This window comes from Phocoena phocoena, chromosome 14 (genome assembly GCF_963924675.1).
Source record: "Phocoena phocoena chromosome 14, mPhoPho1.1, whole genome shotgun sequence".
Taxonomy (NCBI): domain Eukaryota; kingdom Metazoa; phylum Chordata; class Mammalia; order Artiodactyla; family Phocoenidae; genus Phocoena; species Phocoena phocoena.
Genome location: NC_089232.1, coordinates 43,328,709 through 43,349,461, shown reverse-complemented (window position 1 = coordinate 43,349,461; position 20,753 = coordinate 43,328,709). Strand labels below are relative to the sequence as shown.

Below are 20,753 nucleotides of genomic sequence, written 5' to 3'. Positions count from 1 at the left end.
CTCCCAACCACCGCCACCAGGGAAGCCCCAAAACAGAATTCTTGATTTCAAACCCCACTTCTAATCCATCTCCAAGCCATCGCCCCATCCCCTGGTTGCCCTTGCCGGAAAGGTAGCCATTACCTTCGATTCCTTTTCTTCGTAAGACCTCACATTTGCTCCATAGTTATGCTTTGTCCTTAGTCTCTTTCTCCAGGAGGCTTGTCGAATGTGACCACTTCTCTGTGCACCACGGCTTATGGCTCCTTCACAACCCACAGTCACCTCTCAGAGGTTCCCCTCAATCATCCCCCAAACTTCACTCTCATCCTATTTTTTCTCTGTCTTTCACAGAGCAGCCAAGACGATCCATTTAAAGTATACATCAGATGGTGCCAGTGGAATGTACCAATCCCCCTTTTCCCCAATCGCTCCCCATTCCAAACAGTACAAAATCCCAGCTCCTTACACGGGTTTGCTGACACCGTGGGTCTTGTCTCTGCTGCTCCAACTTCATCTCCCCTCACTTTCCTCACTTCTTTCTGGCCACTTCTGTCTTCTTTCTTTTCTTTGAGTGCCTGTGGCTCATTCCCATCTCGGGGACTTTGCAAATCCTGTTCTTGCTCTTTGGAGAGTTCGTTCCCAGAATCTTTGCATTCAAGTGTCAAGTTGAATGCCTCAGATCTTCTCAGATGATCTCGATCTAAGCTAAAGTGGTGGAGGGTGTACGGGGGAGCAGTGTGCTTATTTATGTGTGTGTCTGCGTGTCTGTCTGTCTTGTCTGTCTTCCGTATTAGAGTGTTCCATGAGCAGAGGAGCCCTTTTTGTTTGTTTTCAGTGGACTGTCTATAGCGCATGAAAGAGTGTCTAACACATAGTAAGTGCTCAATGAATGTATGTGAACTGCCTGATTACAAAGGGCTTGTCAATACATGCTAAAATAGCTAACAACAAAAAAAGTTCCACAGTATGTGGTCTTTCCAATTTTGTTTATCTAAACTAACTATACTTATCCATTATCTAATTGCATTCATCCATTATGTGTTCATATCACTTTGTGTATGGATAGATAATGCTAAAACATTGTGAAAACTTTGCTTTTCTGGTGTAAGGCAACTATTCCTTAATTGTTACACTATGAGTTTGTTTGACCAGCTACTGTTTCGTAGCCACTGCAGAGAGTATATATAGGCTGAATTGAACAACATTTTTTATGAATTCCCAATTGATAGAATCCAGATTAATGATGCTTTGCTGTACAATATGATAAAAAATACTTTTATTTTGCTGCAATGTATGACAGTAAAAAAACTGTGCATATCTAAAAGATCTAAATGTACATAAAACGTCAAAGTAATTATCCTAAGAGAAAATAAAATTTTTATAGACTTACTTTTGAAAGTAAGTCTTTTGAAAATTTGTTTTCTTATAGATTTGCTTCCTTGTTCGTTCATTGACAATGCTGACAAGATGCACTTACAAGGGGGCCACATACACTGAAGGAAATTGTTACATTTCATCAGTTTTTATCCTCTGGCATTAGGAAGAGGCAGCATTTTCTCTGGGAAATGACAACAGCGGCAGCAGCAACATAACAATGGAAAGTAAGACACATTTTAACCCTGAATAGCTGTTAAAATGGTACTCATGCTAAACAGCTCTTCAGAGTTTCAGATATTTTCCACAGAGTCTCCAGTCCTTTAGGCCAGTTCAGTGCTACCTACCTTGTGTCTCCTTCATGGAGTTGATGCTTTCAAAGGGAAAAGTCAAAGTGAAGGCAATTTTAGGGCACACAAACTTCCTGTAAGCCAGACTTCAGCTTCGATGGCTTGCTATTGTGTGATTTTTTGGTGGAAATCTGACTGCATTTTGAGTCAACTGCTTGAAGCTGTTCGGGGAGCAACAAACTTGGGTTAGCTGCCAGAGCAGTTGGGAACCGAATGATGAGGACATTCGTTCATCAGAAATTCCAGGACACCTTCTAGCACATAGCACTAATGCGAATCATAGGACAGCTCGGAAAGTAACTATAAGGCAAGGCCTTGCCACGTGGAGCCTCTAGCTTCTAGAGAGAAATGGAAGCTGAAACAACCAGGTGCCAATTCCCAGGAAGAGGTACAGGTGGATGATAGCAAATAGGCAACAAAATGCCATTCTCTCCCATTTTAAAAACACTCTCATTTGGAAAGAGGAGAAACTTGAAAAATTTTTGGTGATTATTTTCTGGAACAAAGTTAGGACATAGACCCTGATTTTCTTTTCTGTTTTCTAAATTGGTTTATGTGCAAATCATTGGATTTCAATATCCATTTAACTATTATATTTACTCTTTTATAGAAAATAATAAGTGAAAACAATCTGGACCGTTTCCAAAAACATACCACTTGCATGGCACTAGAGGGATAACACTCGTGATTTTTTTCTGACAAAGCATTCTTGGCAAAGGACACAGTATTTCCACCTTTCATTCTAATAAACAGGACAGCACATTGCTCTGTTTCCTTTTCCTTTGAAATGACAGGTTTTTCTCTTCACGAAGAAACATACCTGTCTTGAATGGACCACTGCTCTCCGGCCTCCTCAGGCTGCTCTCTCACAGCTCAGAGACCCTCACTCAGGGCCCAGCTGGCACCTGCCCTGTGCCCCACAGCTATGCTTGCTCCTGTGCCCTCCCCCTCGGTACACCACTCCCTCGCAGGGAGTGTCTGGAAGGAGAATGTCCAGGTGAAGTTTAAATTCCTTCCAGTGGTATTTCTAACCAAAAGGGGGAACCTTATCAACTTAAGCAGATGTCCAGATGAAGGCATTTATATTGTATTCCAAGATGTTACTGGCAGAAATGGTTCATGTTTTGCACATTTCCCATAACTGTTTTTATGTCTGTCTCTTTCTCTTTATCCCTCTTTGTACTCTTCCTTCTCTTTCCTCCTCGCCTTCCCCCCCACCATGTGCCATCCCCCCCATAAGACATTTTTTTTGAGCCTGGTGAAAACACATTTCAGATTTTATTTATTCGTTTATTTTTTCTTTTTATTTGGTTACGTCGGGTCTTAGTTGTGGCACACAGGATCTTCATTGCAGCATGTGGGATCTTTCATTGCGGTGTGCAGGCTTAGTTGCCGTGCGGCATGTGGGATCTCAGTTCCCCGACCAGGGATCGAACCCACGTCCCCTGCATTGGAAGGTGGATTCTTAACCACTGGACCACCAGGGAAGTCCCCAGATTTTTTTATTGAAATTAGCCACCAGTGATTAGATCTGACATAATTTGAGAACCTCCCCAACGTTACCATCCAAAGTTTAATGTTCTCTAGAATGTTCTTCATGTTCAGTGGCACAACAGAATTGATATTAGGCTCCATTCAGATACAAACACAGTCTTACCTGGAGTGATTGACAATTGTAGACCTGTACTGTGAAATAATTTCTTTTCAGGGCACTATCTGTGTAATGGGTTGATTGACTCATTCAATAACTTTTTAATGTGCAGACACTATTCTAGGCGCTTGGAGTACATCGCTCAACACAACAGATCAAGATCCCTGCCTTGTGGAGTTGACATTCTGATGGAGAGAGGCAGGGCTTATACAATAAACATAACATATGAACAAGCTAATTTATATGACAGAAAGTGATCAAGTATTTTGAAGAAAAATAAAGAAGTACAACAGGCCAAAGAAGATCAGGAGAATGTGGGGCGGAGGTGGGAGTAGTTTACAGGATTAAACGAAGAGGACTTGGTAAGTCTCACTGAGAAGCTGAGATCTGAACAAAGACTTGTAAGAGTGAGGAAATTGGCCAAGCAGCTCCCTGGGGGAAGAGCAGTCCAGAGAGTGTGGACGACTAAAGCTAGTGTATGCCTGGGGTGTCCCGGAGCAGAAAGGAGGCCTTGTGGCTGGAGCAGAGGTGTGACGTCATGAAGTCAGAAAGGCACCAGGTCCCCAGATCACATGGGGCCCTGCTGGCCTTTTTAAGGACCTTGACTTTTATATGGAGCAAAATGGTGAGCTCCTGCATGGTTCTGGAGAACGACGTGATCAGACTTAGCATTTTAGAAGGAAAACCCTGGCTGCCATGGGTGTGAAATAGACTTTGAATGATAGTAGACCTGGGAGAGGAGGCAAAGATAGAAGTGAGGACACCTGTTAGGAGACTAGTGGGAGGTTGGATTTTTAGGATATCTTGGCAGCAGGGTCAACAGAATTTCCCAATGGATGGGAAGTGGGGCGTGTGAGAGGGTGGAACCAAACGTAATGCTAAGGTTTTTGTCACAAAGAAAACCTAATAGTCAAAGGGTTCAAGTCTAGGTTTAAGTGTAAACAGCCAAAGGGAGCACAAGGTTTTTAAAAATTTAAGTAGTGGAGGAAGGGGACAAGACGGATCCCGGTTTCAAGCTGCTGTCCCTTCCCCTTTCACAGCTGGATTCCAGCAGAGGAGTCTTCCCAGCCAGGGCCTGTGCACCCCCCTTTCCTGATGCCTAGAACTCTCTTCTCCAAGCTCTTTGCATAGTTGGCTCATTCGCAGGCTGTAGTCCCCAGAGAGCTCTTCTAGGCCACGCTCCCTACTGTAGCTGTACTTCCGCTCAACTCTGCTAGTTCTCTGTTTCGTTGCCTTTACTGCGCATGTTGCCTCCACAAAGGGGAGAGTATTTGCTCTCCACTGTCGGTCTTCCTCTCTGGAACGTGCAGTCTGTGAATGCACAGAGCGTATCACTTTTGCTTGGTGCTGTATCTCCGTTATCTAGAACAGTGTCTGCCACACAGCAGATAATCGGTATTGGGTGAAGACCAAGTCTTGATATTACAGGAAGTCAATAAATATGTATTAAATCCCTACAGGAAACAACAACAGTCACTGGGTAGGGTTTAAGGGAATATTTGCAAGTAGCATATTTGGGCAAAAAATGAAAACATGAAAATAAATAACATACAGACAACTAGGTAAAGGAACACCACAAGGCACTCTAATATATGATTTCTTGGCAAATGATAAGAAGGAAAATGAACGGGATTTATGGAGGGAGCAGAATTGAAAACTGTAGAATTACTGATCTTCAGAGGTAAAGGGACTAGCCCAGCAGCACACACAGGTAGAAGTCTTTGCAGCATCTCATCGAGCGTTCTCCAAGCATTTCCAAGAACACGAATCACGTTATCATCTGAAGCAGTATATTCTAATCTTTGGATATTCTAATTATTAGAAGGCTGTTTTTCGTAACATGCATAGAGAAATAAGGAGTATGGACTGGGCTGGGAATGATGATTTGGCAGGGGAAGGTGTGGGCAGAGACCCAGAGCTAAGTTGGGGCCAGTGAATAACAGTGAACAGGTCTCTACATGGGAGGACCGGGTAGAAAATAACTATCTCCTATTTCTTTCAGATTGCCACAGAGAGAAGGGTCTGACAGGAGTAGAATTAGCTTCATAGATGATGGACCAGAGCAAGACCTGACATCATTTTTTTACCTACTTAGGACAATTAAAGCTCCCATTAAAAATTTAAAAATTATACCTCTGCCAATAAAGCAGCCTGAGTTAAATATCCAGGCAAATCCGAAACTGCTGATGCCAACAAGATTTTTTTTTTAATAAGTAAAGCATCAAATTATAGTGAGAAATGTAATCACTTATACTTCTGGAGCTCATACGAATTCTAAGTAGGAGGCTGAACTTTGCTTGCCTGAGGAAGAAAGAGAAACACTTTTAGAACAGTAATAATTTTTTAAATATATAGTTCTGAAGTCATTTCCTTCGGAATGTGTAAAAGCCTGTGGATGGTGGGATTAATTTGGAACTAATTCAAGCAGTGTCTTTAGAGGTTGGGGTTTATTAAAGAGATTTGCCTCCAGATTTGAAATCATGTGACTGTTGGACTCTGTCTGGCCGAGGGAGACTAACTCAGTCACAGAAAAGCTAACGTCTATGAACCCACAGCAGCAATAGTCTTCCGGATGACTGTCCTCCTTTATATTCTTCCAAATGCTGTAATTTGTTTTAGAATGGACCATTACCAGGTTTTATTTTTCGCCCTGAAATTCTGAAGACCAGACGGCACTTCATCTAATCAAAACTACTCAGAAGTTTGACCAACCTTAGACAGTTGCAAATATCAACAGTAAACCATTCATGTACAATAATCAGAGTAATCCTTGGCTGATTTCAAGGATAGGATTCCCCCAGGGAGGGAAACACTGCTTTAGAAATCAAGGGGGAAATTAGAGGGTTTAATATTTCAACCAGAGTATTTTCAAACTAGCAGAGAAGAAAGTCGAGCTACTTTTTATGATTGAATGCATTTCAGGTAAATCGAAGTGAAATCAAATCCAGGATATTGTCCAAGGAGAATATCAAGTTATTTTAAAGGTAAAAGTCCATCCAGAATATCTACAATCAGGAAGAAAAAAGGAGAAGTTAGAATTTAACTGTCTACGTGAGAAGCTTGACATCTTAGTGATTAGAAGATCCAGGATGGGAATCTCTGTGATGCCCCAGGAATGAAACAATCTTTTGAATGTATATGTATAACTAATCCCCAGTGTTAGAGGCCAAGTTCACTACCTTCTGGGCTTTATTCTCTTATCTGCCAAATGAGTCAGGATGGGGGACAGGTTGGATTAGGGAATCTCTTAGGTACATTCCAGTTCTCAAATTGGAATCAATTAGATGTGTGTTAGTGGAATTCTTATGACTGTTTCTCATACTTGTTTTATTACAAGAGGTCCTGTGAACTTCTACGTGTAGGTTCAGAGAAAAGTGAGATACATGGAGAAAATGATTTCTGCTTTGAAAACATGCCCAAGATTTACCCAAAGAACCTCTTGAGAATGTCATTGGATTTTCACATTGGTATTGTTTGCTTAACCTGGCTTTTCTAATGTGCAGATGTCCATAGATTTCTCAGGAAAGAGAAATAAAATGCCCTTGGGGGAAGTTAAAAGCAAATCTCACCATTTGCATGGCTGTGATTTGACACTGGCTTCTTTAGATCCCTGAATGTGGGACGCAACTTGGCTTTTCCTCCTTCTGCTTCCAGTATGTCCCTCTCTCTTCCTTCATGTGAATTCCTTCTCTCTTCCCTGTTTACAAGAGGATCATTCTTGTCCGTCCTGTGGCTCTACTAGCATCTCTCTGTCTCTCAAGCTTCTGTTGATCCATTAGTCAAGTTTCTCCTTCAGAAGAACTGCAGCCAATATTGATCTTTTTGTACTCCCGTTTCACATGATTTAGCTCTGAATATCATATTACCTATTGCTTTATTTTTTTTCCTCCTTATCGCCCCTCAACTGGTTATATACTTCTTGAAGATAGGATCCTTCTTTAATATATTGTATATCTACATAGAGCGGTGGTCCCCAACCTTTTTGGCACCAGGGACCCGTTTCATGGGAGACAATTTTTCCACGGACGGGAGCTGGGTTGGGGGATGGTTTCGGGATGATTCAAGCACATTACACTTATTGTGCACTTTATTTCTATTATTATTACATTGTAGTATATAATGAAATAATGATACAACTCGCCATAATGCAGAATCAGTGGGAGCCCTGAGCTTGTTTTCACTTGCCACTCACTGATAGGGTGTTTTGTTTTGTTTTGTTTTTTCATAAATTTATTGATTTATTTATTTTTTGGCTGCATTGGGTCTTTGTTGCTGCATGCGGGCTTTCTCTAGTTGTGGCGAGCGGGGACTATTCTTCCTTGTGGTACGCGGGCTTCTCGTTGCAGTGGCTTCTCTTGTTGCGGAGCACAGGCTCTAGGCACGCAGGCTTCAGTAGTTGTGGCACACAGGCTCAGTAGTTGTGGCTCATGGGCTCTAGAGCGCAGGCTCAGTAGTTGTGGTGCATGGGCTTAGTTGCTCCGCAGCACATGGGATCTTCCCGGACCAGGGCTCGAACCCATGTCCCCTGCATTGGCAGGTGGATTCTTAACCACTGTGCCACCAGGGAAGTCCCACTGATAGGGTTTTGATATGAGTCTGCAAGCGATTTATTATGGTCTCTATGCAGTCAAACCTCTCTGCTAATGATAATCTGTATTTGCAGCCCCTCCCCAGCGCTAGCATCACCTCCTTAGCTCCACCTCAGATCATCAGGCATTAGATTCTCATAAGGAGAGCACAACCTAGATCCCTCGCATGCGCAGTTCACAGTAGGGTTCGCGCTCCTATGAGAATCTAATGCCGCCGCCACTGATCTGACAGGAGGCGGAGCTCAGGTGGTAATGCGAGCGATGGGGGGCGTCTGTAAGGGCTAAGTACAGATGACGCTCGCTCGCTCACCCACTGCTCACCTCCTGCTGTGAGGCCTGGTTCCTGGTTCCTAGGTACCCCTGATGTAGAGTATAGCCTCGTATTTGGCTCTTTTCTGCAGGAGCCTTGATTTTCTTTTGGAACCTGATTCTCAGAGTTCTGAAAGCCAAAATGACATTCTGAAATGTTTTAACAGCTGTCAGCCACTGGTATAAATGTAATGATCAGTTCAAATGATAGTACATTCTAATGCAGTTGTGTGTGTGCGTGCACGTGCATGTATGTATCACTTTATAATAAAAGCACCAATTTTTGTCATGTACTTCTCTTGGGAGCACAGTGGTTCTCCACACTTCCTGGGTGTAATGGAAGTGTGTATCTTATAGTTGACACCACTCTGCAAGGTCCTTGTGTAAGGAAGGAAAAGGAAGCAGCAGCTTGGGGAAGGGATTGTAGGAGACATGGTCAAATATATTCCAGCACACAAGGGGCTCCTTTTCTTTCTTACACAGAAGATTTTATCTTTTTTTTTCTAATGATCAAGTAGGACTGGGATGTGGATTGCGGTGTACTTTTTAAAGTGGAATTTCTTATACTTTATTATGTTTTATTAAAACGTTTACATATTTTCTGTCCCATTATTGGTTATATACTAGTAGTTGGGCTTGGCTAGCCTATGATGCAATAACAAATAAATCTTGAAATCACGAGGGTTTAACAAAACAAATGTTTGTTTTTCTCTCATGTCACAATTGAAAGATTGGATGCTTTCCTCAATGGCTCTTCATATAGAGACTTGGGGACCCAGTGATGATCTTCCAGTATATTCCAGAAAAAAGTCTGCCTGCTCCACTCCCATATAAAAGGAGTATATAAAAAGTTTTTTGATGAATTAAACAACTAACAGCGTGAATTCTCTTTTATTCATGCAGATTAACTATACTTCCTGTCCCCCAAACCCCACCCACCCACATACATACACGAGTGTTTTCATTCATCGTATCTGTTCATTGTTAAATAATAATTGCAAAAGAGAGTGAGCTTGGAACAACAGGACTTCTGGAACACAGCACGTGGGTGTGTAATCCTAAAATGAAATTTGCATTCTGAGAAACTTAAGACTTGCAATAACTGGCCTTTGCTTCATTCCAACCCTCGTAGTGCCCAACACGTGTCAGTGATGCAATCTATATTTGTGGAGCAAATGAACTCAAAACTTTCCTTAGCTTTGCCTTTACCTTAGAGCTAATTTGTTTTTTTACGTTACCTGTCTAAAAATCTTCCCTATCATTTCCTGTCCCTGCCGATATCTGCAGTGAATGCTTTGAAACAGATTTGGACTTCATCTGTTGTAGCTTGACATTAAAAATTGGAGTTAAGGAACGTTTTCCAAATTCAAGAATTTACCCTTTTTGGGAACTGACATGATGTGACTTTCCTAATGTAAGTAGAAACTTAATGAAAGCATCAAATATGTAAACTGCATCAAATATGTAAACTGCAAAGATTTAAAGAAGAGAAATAGATTAAAGTGACTGAAATAGTTACTGAATTAAAATCCATTCAGTGGCATTTTTCAAATGTCACCTGAATCACTCTGTATAGAGTCATTTCGGCTGCTTTCAGTATCACAGCCTTAAGGATGATGCAGTATACGGACAGTAAAGATACGGTGTAAATTGTGAACAAAGGAAAAAAGAATTTTATTTGCTTATGGTTTAAATAGACTATTTCTGAGCAACTTTTCACTCGAATGACCCTTATCAAGTGGTTGTTTTTTTAGAGTAGAGAGGGGAACTTGCAAAACTGTGTAAATCAGGCAATCTACATTCCCATTTTGATGATCAGCAAATCACTTATTCATTTGCTAGAGTAAAGCGGATTCATGAAATCAATAAGCTGGTTATTCATTTATGCGATACTTTTTTTTTTCCCCCTTTTGAAGAGTCCATAGAGCAAACACTTAACATTTCACTGAGCTAAAAAAATGAGAGCATATTTCTGGCAAACGTCTTCAGCTTCCTTTACCTTGTGTTTCTGTCTTGTTGAGAAATGCTCAAGGCGAGTTGTCACCATTTGTGTGGGATCTAGTGGATGGTTATATTAATGTTGGTGATGGGGACTTCCTGCAAACATTTGTGAAAACAGGCATGCTGTAAACCGGTTAGGGATGAGTTTAATTTTTACATTTGTGAATTAAGGACTGAAGTTTCTTGTGTATTTTAAGAAAATAAAATGTTACCTTGTTGCTTTGGAGGTCACAAAATGGAATTGGGTTCATATAACCAATTTCCATATAAAAATTAAGAGTTTCCGTGATGAATTTCAGATCCAGGTATTAATTTGCATACATATCCATCCTAACTGCAGATTATTAGGGGCTCCAAATGTTTCCTTCTGAAATGCACTACCTTCTTGGCTTGCCTCTTGCTGTTCTGTGTTTTGGAGGCTGAGGAACATGCACATGATCTGCTGCTTTAAAATTAACTGTGGAAATGTGCTCTGGAGGGATTCTTTGGTCATGTACCTTTCACCATACCTGCAATACGTTTGCTCTTGGGTAATGAATGCGTTGCAACTATGTTGCGGTATGATGCTGTGCAGTCGATTATTTTGGATTTAATGAAGAAGAGTCACTGTCGGATGGTTCCTCAAAGTGAAAACTCCACTTTGCTCCACGTGTGAGCTTTTTCATAACGTAAAGCTCTAAGATCGAGAGTTTTGCGACGGAACAGATACTAAGCATGATGCTGACTCTGAGCTGTCAGCACACACCTGAGCTTGTTGAAGAAATGAAAACAACACATTTCAGGTCTGCCCTGGTTTACCTAAATAGGGAAAAGCTTGAGTCTCTGTCATGCTCAGCCAAAGTCAAAATTCAGACTAACATTATTTAGCCCCTTTGTAGCTGTTCTCTAGGTATAGTCATACTATCTATAGATTTGTGAGAAGAACACAACGTTGCTCTTAAGACTTGAGAAAATGAAGGGAGCTGGATATTTTAAATATCTTCTTATTTTCTATTTTTTAAAAAGACCTTGTAATTTCTCTGTTATAATGAATGTTACAAGAAGTCTTGTGTGTGGGAAAGCTTAAAATACATACGCGAAATAAGTAGAAAAGAGGGAATAACTGTCTTCAACGTGTCTAATGTTCTGAAGGCTGCATGGTGTACAGACACCTGCAGTCTTAACCACCTGTAAATTTCTCTGATTCTCCTTAACACGGTGCAGTTGTTCAGGCTGCCTATGGTTTTAATGGCTTCTGTTATTGTCCTTCTGGGGAGAAATCTTTTTTTCTAAATATCAGATTAAGTAGTCACTACCTGATTTGAATAAATGGAGCCAGAAACATCCTGACAGTGTACCAAACAAGACCTGTGTGTATAATGTGAGTTCTTTCTTTTCAATTTTAGAATCAACCTTGTCCTATGTTAGGCAGCTGGAGGCAAGAGTAAGACAGCTGGAGGAGGAAAATCGCATGCTGCCCCAGGTGGGTGACTTCCAGAAGCTCATAGCTAGTCAGTGTCATTTGAGTTGTAGCATTTTATGTGGAATTTAAAGTCTCAGTTACATGACAGAAATCATTTTGTCACCAGCCATTCACCAATGTAGAGCGTGATTACTTTCCGTAATCAACCACTTACCCATCATATTGTCCAGATTCTTAAGTGTGATACTAAAGGGCACAGATGTCTCAAACATGAATGTAAAATCATTTTGAAAGGAAGGAGAGAGAGAAAATGAAGAGAAGTAGAAAGTGCTTTGATGGTACTGCTCACATCCGTCATGCAATGTTGTTGGTGAATACAGGGAACGGACTCTTATTTAAATGGAAAATGTGCTCATGTGTGAGCTAGGGAAAGCTGCAGGTAGTTTGAGGAGTTCATATTTTAATTAGATGAGTACTTTCTAAAATTCTTTGTGATGTAATTGAACTCTTTCAGTGCAACAAAGCAATCACAGTAATTGACAGTTTTTACTTTGGGGCTTAATTTTTTTTCCCCGATGAATGTAAAATGGCACTTTTTCTGGGATTTAACGCCTTGCCATACATTTTACTGTAAAAACTTTTTCCACGGGCTGATACCTTGGTGAGAATGATGTTGGTTGAGGTCGTGGTTCTTGGGAAATGTTTTGTTGAAGAGTTGAACAAATCTACTCATTCTAGCTTGGTTTCCTTGACAGCCGGGTAAACAGTAATGTCTTTTAATATGTCATAAAAAGGAGTATTCTCAGCATTTAGTCGCGAGTGTTCTTTCTACATTCTGGTGACTATTTCTATTTCATAAGTGACTAAGAGAAAATTAAACCTCAAACAGCTAGTAAACAGTTTAAGTGTCAAGACAAAGACTGTTTATAATTCAGGAGAAGACATATAAACATTATTACAAAGACTTCATTAATGCAAAGGCTTTGGAAAGATATTTTAGGTCTTTTTAATCTTGTTTCGCTTTTAAACTAGTTTTGCCCACTGATGATGATTTGAGCTGTCAGGTACTGCATGTGGGAATGCCTCTCTCTTTCTTCCACTGGATTAAATGAAATTAAATGAAATTAGTCTATTTCTCACCCTTCTCAAACTGTACATATGTCAATGCTCATGACGACAGAAAGGACTGTTTGCGTTATGAAATAAAATACTACTGGTAGACTATCTTCCTGTGCTCTTCTACACTTTTCATTTTTTAAATTTCTTTGCCATTTTCCCTTTTATATTGGATTCAGAGTATGACTGTGCTAATACCCTTAACGGACAACATCTAACGTCTCTGTTCCAAGAAACCTAAAAGATGTAATTATTTTATATACGGTTATACCATCTCTCGGGCAACTGGGAATGTAAGTGACAAGAAGGAGGGAAAAAAGAGATAATGTTTCTTGGTTTTTCTCTGAGTGAGAATTGAAACTCATACCGAGTATTGAATGAGTGCATGTGTGCTGTCTTACCGAAAAAGAGGCACAAAAATAATTATAAGAATTGATTTTTAAAAATCTGTGAAAGTGAGTGTTAGAGACCTTGAAGGGAAATCAGAAGAGTCCTCAACTATACTTGATATGTGTGTGCATATTTAAATGCCTGCGTAGTTAAGAGTAGGAGAGATTAAACCGCTTTACAAATTAAACTGTTTTCTCCAAATTCATATAATTTTAAATGCATTGCTATTTTTTATCTAAGAAGACTGCTGTTGTTGTTTTTGTTTTTCCCCACAAGAAATGGCTAAGAAAGACCATGTTTTATTGAACCTAAGATGTTATTGATGTGAGAAGCACCATTATCATGTGTACTATTCAGAAAGAAAAAAATGTTGTCAATTATACCATGTCCAATTCTTGCTGATTTCAGTGATGATAAAATGGAAAAACAATGTTTTAGAATTAAACAGCTCTTTACATGTCCAAAGCACTTTAATGCAAAGAAAATCTGTTGTTTGAAATATGCTGTTGGACTTATGCAACGAATATCTATCTCAGTTCATAAACATTATTTCTGTTAAATTTCTGTATTTGAGAGCATTGCCTTCGTTTATAGCTAAGATAGATATGATAGAACCACAATTTGCAACTACTTGTATAAACACAACTGAAACGAACAGGGACAGTAGGTGAGATCCGAGGATGGAAAACAGTAAATGGACCTTAGAGGAGTGGGAATCACGTCAGGTGAATCCTCGTGGAACTCTGAGACTTGGGCCGACTAGCACAAAGACATATGTAATTTATTCTTAGATGTTTATTGGTACTGAAACAAATAATTGTGAGATTTCCCTGCAGAAGGGATTTATGACTGCATGATGTGAGCTGATTTGCAAGGTCAGTTCAATGTGATAAGTTGACATCCTTGCATAAATTAGTATCAGTATCTGAACACTTGATTTCCAGTTATAAGAGCTTGTTCACTGTGCCTTGATTAGAAGGTATTATTTTTTACTCCCAAGTTTATAAAAATATGTCCACTTCTTTGGATAAACAGTAATAAGAATATAATTGGCAATTGGAATTCCAAGTATATCAGATATCTTTTGTGATATATGTAGCAAGGCCCTTTGCTGTTAGTTTAGTATTTAGACTAATTACATAAAACATTTTCCTGGATGAAGAAATTTCCTTAATGCTTACTTTCATTCCTTATATAAAACTGTGTATAATGAACAGAAAGTCACAACTTTGCTCTAGAAATACATATTTAAAGATAAACACGATGAGTGTCATAAATGCTTGTGGATATCCCTCTGGTTAGGGGCAAAGGCTTCCATTTCTTGATGTGTAAATGACAAGGTTCCTCCCAGCTCTTGTATTTCATAGGCCTAAGTGTAATTAAAGCTTGGGTCCAGTCTTATACCCATGCGAAGTTACCAGGTCCCAGAAAGAAGGGTTTTTTTTTTAGAAAAAAGATAGGAAAGTGCAGTGAAGATTGAGTTTGGTTCTATCTGGTGGGGAAGAGGAGCTCACAGAAGGCATGGATGAAATGTCAGTATGGATGCCATGGCCGATCAGCACCTAGTAAGCACAGAGCTCTCGGCTCTGCCGCAGCCTTTGCAACATCCTCCAAGGATCACTGAGCTACGCTGTACGTCCAGTTAGGAAACGCAATATTTCAAGGTGTCTTAAAGTCAGAACAGTCTCCTTAATTTCAGAAAATGCAGTATTATTTGCTAGGTATTATTTGAAAAGAAAATGCCTTTTTACTTTTGTTTTTATTTTGCGAGGAAGACAACATGAGGTCTACCCTCTTAACCGATGTTTTAAGCGTTTAATACAGTGTTGTTATCTACAGGCATGATGTTGTACTTCCGATCTCCAGAACTTACTCATCTCGCGTAACGGCAAGTTTATACGTGCTGATGAGTGACTCCCCATCTCTCCCTGCCCCTCTCCTAGCCCCTGGCGACCACCACTCTGCTCTTGGCTTCTGTGAGTTTGACTGTGTCAGACACCTCATATATATATAAGTGGAATCATGGGGTATTTGTCCTTCTGTGGCTGGCTTATTTCTCTTGCCATAATATTGCCGTTTGATCCAGCAATCCCACTTCCAGATAGTCACCCAGAAGAACTGCAATCAGGATCTCAAAGAGACATTGAAACTCCTGTGTCTATTGCAGCACTATTAACCATAGCCAAGATGTGGAAGCAACTTTAAAGGTACATCAACAGATGTATAGCTAATGAAAATGTGGCATAAACATATAATGGATCATTATTCAGCCTTTTGCAAAAGAAGGAAATCCTGCCATATGAGGCAACAAGGATTAACCTTGAAGATGCTTTTTTGAAAGTTGGTATAAGTGAGCACTAAAGATAACCTGGACCTGGGATATTATCTTCCTTGAACACATAAACTAACATGAACATTTTCTACAGATTATGTTTAAAAATATTTCACATGATTGCATCTACCCTCTCATAATATATACCTGTAATGCTAAAACTGCTCAGACTGGTCTGTCAGCTCCACTGTGTACATATTTAATACAATATGAACCCTAAATGAAGATTGTGTGTTACTTAAATAAATGTAGCTGCTAGCTATGAAATTTTGTTAACTTTCAAATCCAATGAGGTAAAGTCACCCACAATGTCATAAGTAAGCATTTATAAATTACCGACCTGAGATGGTGTAAAGTTGTAGTTGTAAAGGAATTTCTTATCAAATTTAAAAGCAACATTTCTATCTCAGGTATTCACAAGATTGCTCTGGATAAAAAGGCATTAATTTTCAAATCTGACTAGAACCTGACATATGAGATTGGACAATCCCCTCCTTTAGAAAAAGCATATAAGGTTCACAGAGTCTGGGAATATAGTCCTGGGCAGACAGCTGATTACAGACAGACTCAGGCTAAGACACAGGCCTATTCAGTGTTCCTTCTAGTGTACCACAGTGCCTCCATCAATCATTTCATACCATTAACTTATTTCACTGGAATTAAGCTGCTAAATCTTTTTATCTCATTGTCAAATTGTTTCTTTAACCCTTATCTTAAAAATTAACATTGGATCTGCTTAGCCATCTAAGATTTGTTAGACGTGTTATTCTATTCCTGCTTTTAAGGGAAGTATTGTTCTTCAAGCCACAGTATCATAAGTGAAAGAAAAATGCATTTTAGAGCCTTCTCCTCCCTGACATATTTCCCAGATACTTCAGAATCATAAAGTTTTATTGTACAAACCCACAGACCCATATCTGCATGAAAAATTCATACTTAACAGAATGTGGTCAGAGAAGGTCTTTCCGTTCAGATGATTTGGAGGTAGGTGGGTAGGGAAACATAGATACGGTAGTGGCTTTCAAGGCGTTTCCCAGTGACATTTGATATTTTAGCCTAAATTCAAAACCCTTGCTTGGATCTCTCTGCTTATTCCATTGTCCTTTTCTTGATGGTCACAAAGGTTGTTTAATCTAGACCTAGCCAATATGTTTATGTGCTATGTCTGCAATGCAGTCTGTTCAAGGAGAAAATATCTTAAAGTAGATAGTGAAGAATACCTATCTGATGATTTTATTATAAATAATACTATCCTTTGAAGACATCAGTTACTCTTCAGATACAACCATAAGGTAAAAACTAATATTTTTAAAGCTATTTTCACCTATCTTGTTTTGAGTTTGGAGTTTGCATTATGGAGAGGGCTAAAGACAAGAAGCAAGCAGTTTGCTGTAAATCCAAAGCCAGTTAAGTACATTTGCTACACGTCTTACTGGGAAACCTGTCTTTTCCTCTAATACTCTGGCACCAACACCTGCTTGGAAAGCACTGTGTGTCCTTTATGCCTCAGAGACCCTCTCCAGAACAAACCACCCACCTCTTGAGACCAGGGTTTTAGAGCAAGTTTTCCAGCATCAGCGTAGGTGCCTGGTGTCCTATGCCTGCCCTGTGCTGTGGGTTCAGCAAATGTCTTAGAAAGGCACTGGCAACCTGGAGCACCACTGAGCGGGCCCTTTTCAGCAAGTGTTTCTCTGTCTGTTGTGCTAGCACACACACAAGAGTCTAATTTTAGGAGTGGAAATGAAAAATCTCCCTCTCGTGCAATTCGGTTGCAAGGTGGCCTCAACAATGCAGTCTTTCAGTGCACTGGGAAAGAGGCAGAGCCGTTTTCAGAGCAGTTCCTGAACAAAGGAAAGAAGCTGTCACCATTGCCAGAAGTGCTGAGGGAGGGTACCCAGGAGCTGAAGAAATCCAGCCCCTCACTTCCATGGCAACACACCCCAGGTCCAGCATCTCATCTCGGAAAAGCTCCCTCACCTGTGTGCTTATGCAGATTGCCGGCGTGCTGGGGAGAGATTGGGGGGGCGGGGAGGGTCGTTTCTCTCTGATGTGTAGATTTCCCTCCTGTGCTTTTCCTGTTTTGCTATGGAAGTATTTATTTATTGTGTCACTCTTTCTCCTTTCCACATTTTCTGACTTTATGTTTTGCAAGTCATTTTTGCCTTATCGGGTCATAAATATATGGCTCTTCTACGGTTGGAACTGCTCTGGAAGAAAAATTCAGTAACTATAGCACAAAAGCAGACACAGAGTAGTGCTTTCGAGGATGCTAAGAGCGAATGGTGGTATCCTTCAGTTGTTATTTGCATGGAAATTACCTTTGTGGCACTCATGAGGGGCAACTTGCGCAAAGTTTTTCATGGATAGCAACTCCAATTATGTTGCACAACCTGGGTAGAAGCTGGATGCTACTGATAGAAGAAATTAGTTACATCCATTAAGGGTTGGTTGCTGCTAGAGCCATATTTGGGGAAAAAATGGACTCCACCAGAGAAATAGTGATTGTGGATTACAATTTTCTCTAAATCACCATGATTTATATAATTAAAGAAAAGGAAAAAGGCTTTTTCTGTACAGAGTTTTCAAAGGAGATGGGTACTACACAAGTGGCGTGGGTGTATTGGAATAAAAGAGACAGATATGGGAAGTAAGTTGATGGGGGAAAGTCATGCTGGAGAACCTAAATACGTGGAGACTGGATTAAGGGAAAAGCGAAAATCTATCAGAGAAAATATCAAAGAGAGTAAAGCTCACAGCAAAAATGTCTAAAGCAACATGGAGTCTCTCAGAGTGAAGGGATTTGCAACTTTCTTCTGTCACCCCCTCATGCTTAAGGATTCTTGTTTGAGAATCTGCTACATGATGAGAAATCTTATTTCTCATGAGGGAAAATAGGTGAAATAAAATGCAACAAGCAACATAGCTATACTACTTATTAAACTTATTAATAGAATTATTGAATTTAAAAGGTACTCCACTGTTAGGGACTGTGGTATCAATAATTCATATTTAACAGCATTGCCTTTTTATAGCTATACTGGTATGTTAGTAATTCTATCACTAGGGCATATTTTTAAAAATGTTGTTTTGATTAGTAGTAGCCATAAAAAATAGTAGCATTTTTGCTACCTTTCCTTGGCAGAATTTGTCACCAAAAACAATGGGACTCTCTCAGCACAAAGTTTTGCTGTGTAGTAATATCAACTAGAATCATAGGTATTTGAATGGGAAGCAATATGGAGGAATATTTGGGGAAAATTTGGGATGGAACTACAAGAGAAATTAATGTTGCCTTGTCCTGTAGAAATGGCTCTCTACTCTTATTATTTTTTTAATCCAGAGTGGAGTCAAAAATGTTTTATGAGGTAAAGATGAAACAGTCTTCCCTTTTCTTGCTTTTTCTAAGGGTAAGAAAACCGTCTCAGAGAAAGTGGTGGAGAGTACCGTGTAATGTTTGACTTGGGGATTCAATTAAGCAAACTAAATGTAAATACTATTGAAATATGGATATCAAAAAATGTAAATGATGAAAACCTGGCTTAGTTGACACTCGTAAAGGTGCGGAGACTCCCGTTGGAGCACAGTCTCACTTTGGTCTCCATTTCCCGCTGGAGGGCACTACCTCTCTGACTGATGGAAACGAGGCATCTGAACTGTGCTGTCCTCCTCTTCTTTCTGGTTCAAATCTTTCCTACAGTGGAGTTTAGGCATTTTTCATGTAAGGGTCTAAACGTCTAGTTTCTTTCTTCGCTGTAGCCTGAGGAAAAGGATCACATTTATAACACAACAAAAATTAAAATTGGTGCCTCTTAATAACTGATAGTTACCTATATCAAAATGTAAAGTAGGCAAGTATAAATGTAATATAGGCAATGCCTATATATTGCCTAAGTATAAATACAATATAGATAATAAATGTAGTGTAGGCAAATAATTATATTCTTTGACAAAGTAAGACAGTTTAAGTAAACAAATTTCTCAGTGATTTGAGACTTTCCTAAATTATACTTAAAAAGCTATCATTGTGTGAAAACTAAGCAAAACATAACTAAGTCGTTTTTAGAAAGCTGAGACATGGTCAGCCGTGACTGTGGACTCTGTTAACAATCAAGTAATTAAAGGAGTCACTGTGAATATGCTAGAACAAGCACTGAATGGGAATTACAAGAACTAGGACTTGGTCTAAAGAGCTGCTGGACCAGGATGATACCCTAACCTCTGTGAACCGTAAATGTCTTGACTAGAAAAGAGGATTGTCAAAGGTGAGGTGGAAGGTTCTGCTCAGCTCTGCGAATCCATGACTCTTTATCCAGAGAAATTTTGTGTATATGTGGAATGTATACACAAAAGAGGTGTGCCTCTTTTAATTTTGATATAAAGTTCCCTAAAACTACAGGTTGGCACCATATGGGATCTTTTATTTACAGGTGTGTATTTAGTGTGTATTTATGTCGTTGTGGGTTATTCTTCCTCATTGTGTTCTAAAGTTAATAAAATTTCATCAGACAGCTATTAAATTTAAGTAATGTACAGTCTTATGTGTAAATCTTTGAGGCTCATATCATATCAAGTATGCATGTAATGGGGCTTACATACTAGTCTGGGCAGTGTGAGCTTGTGTATATTTTGAGAGATAATGTGCAGTCCCCTTATTTATATAAAATTATATGTAATGAACATAAAGGCACTAGTTTTCCCTAACAACATACACATTTTAAAATAACCAAGATGAGTGTAGTGAATCCTTATGGATTTCTCTCTGGTCAGATACAAAGGCCTCTGTTTCTTCATTGGGAAGTGTGGTTTCTTTCAGCCCTGAACATTCTGAGCCCAAGGATAAGTAAAAGCGTGTGTGTCCATCTTATACCCATGCAAAGTTACCAAGTCCCAGAATGAAGGGGTCTGTAGTCGAGAACAGATAGAGAAACGCAGTGAAGATTGAGTTGGTTCTCTCCAGTGATCAAGAGGAGCGCTCAGGAAGTATGCATGGGTGTCACTCATCACCTGGCAAGCACAGGCTCTTCGATCTGCCATGGTCTCCGTGGTACTCCACAAGTATCGTTGAGCGCTGTACTCTACACCCAGTTTGTGAACACAGTATTTCAAAGGGAGCCCAAAAGTGTGAATGGTCCTATTACTTTTTAAAAATTCAGTATTACCTATTAGGTATTATCATTTGAGAAAGAAATGCCTTTTCAAAGTTGGTACCAATGATAAAGATCCCCAGAACTTAAGATATGTAAAGTAGGCAAGTAAG

The 20,753-nt window shown here is 39.7% G+C and overlaps 1 protein-coding gene across 6 annotated transcripts in view; it reads left to right on the top strand.

The window, feature by feature from the left end:
- Window positions 1-20,753, top strand: part of CCDC85A (coiled-coil domain containing 85A) — a 201,016-nt gene that overhangs the window by 142,481 nt on the left and 37,782 nt on the right. For 5 of the 6 annotated variants that reach the window (XM_065890924.1, XM_065890923.1, XM_065890922.1 and 2 more), the window contains exon 3: window positions 11,642-11,718. The exons of the other annotated variant lie outside the window; for it this stretch is intronic. In XM_065890924.1, coding sequence (XP_065746996.1) covers window positions 11,642-11,718 — 77 coding nt within the window. The remainder of the gene's footprint in view (window positions 1-11,641; window positions 11,719-20,753) is intronic. 6 annotated transcript variants of the gene reach the window in all.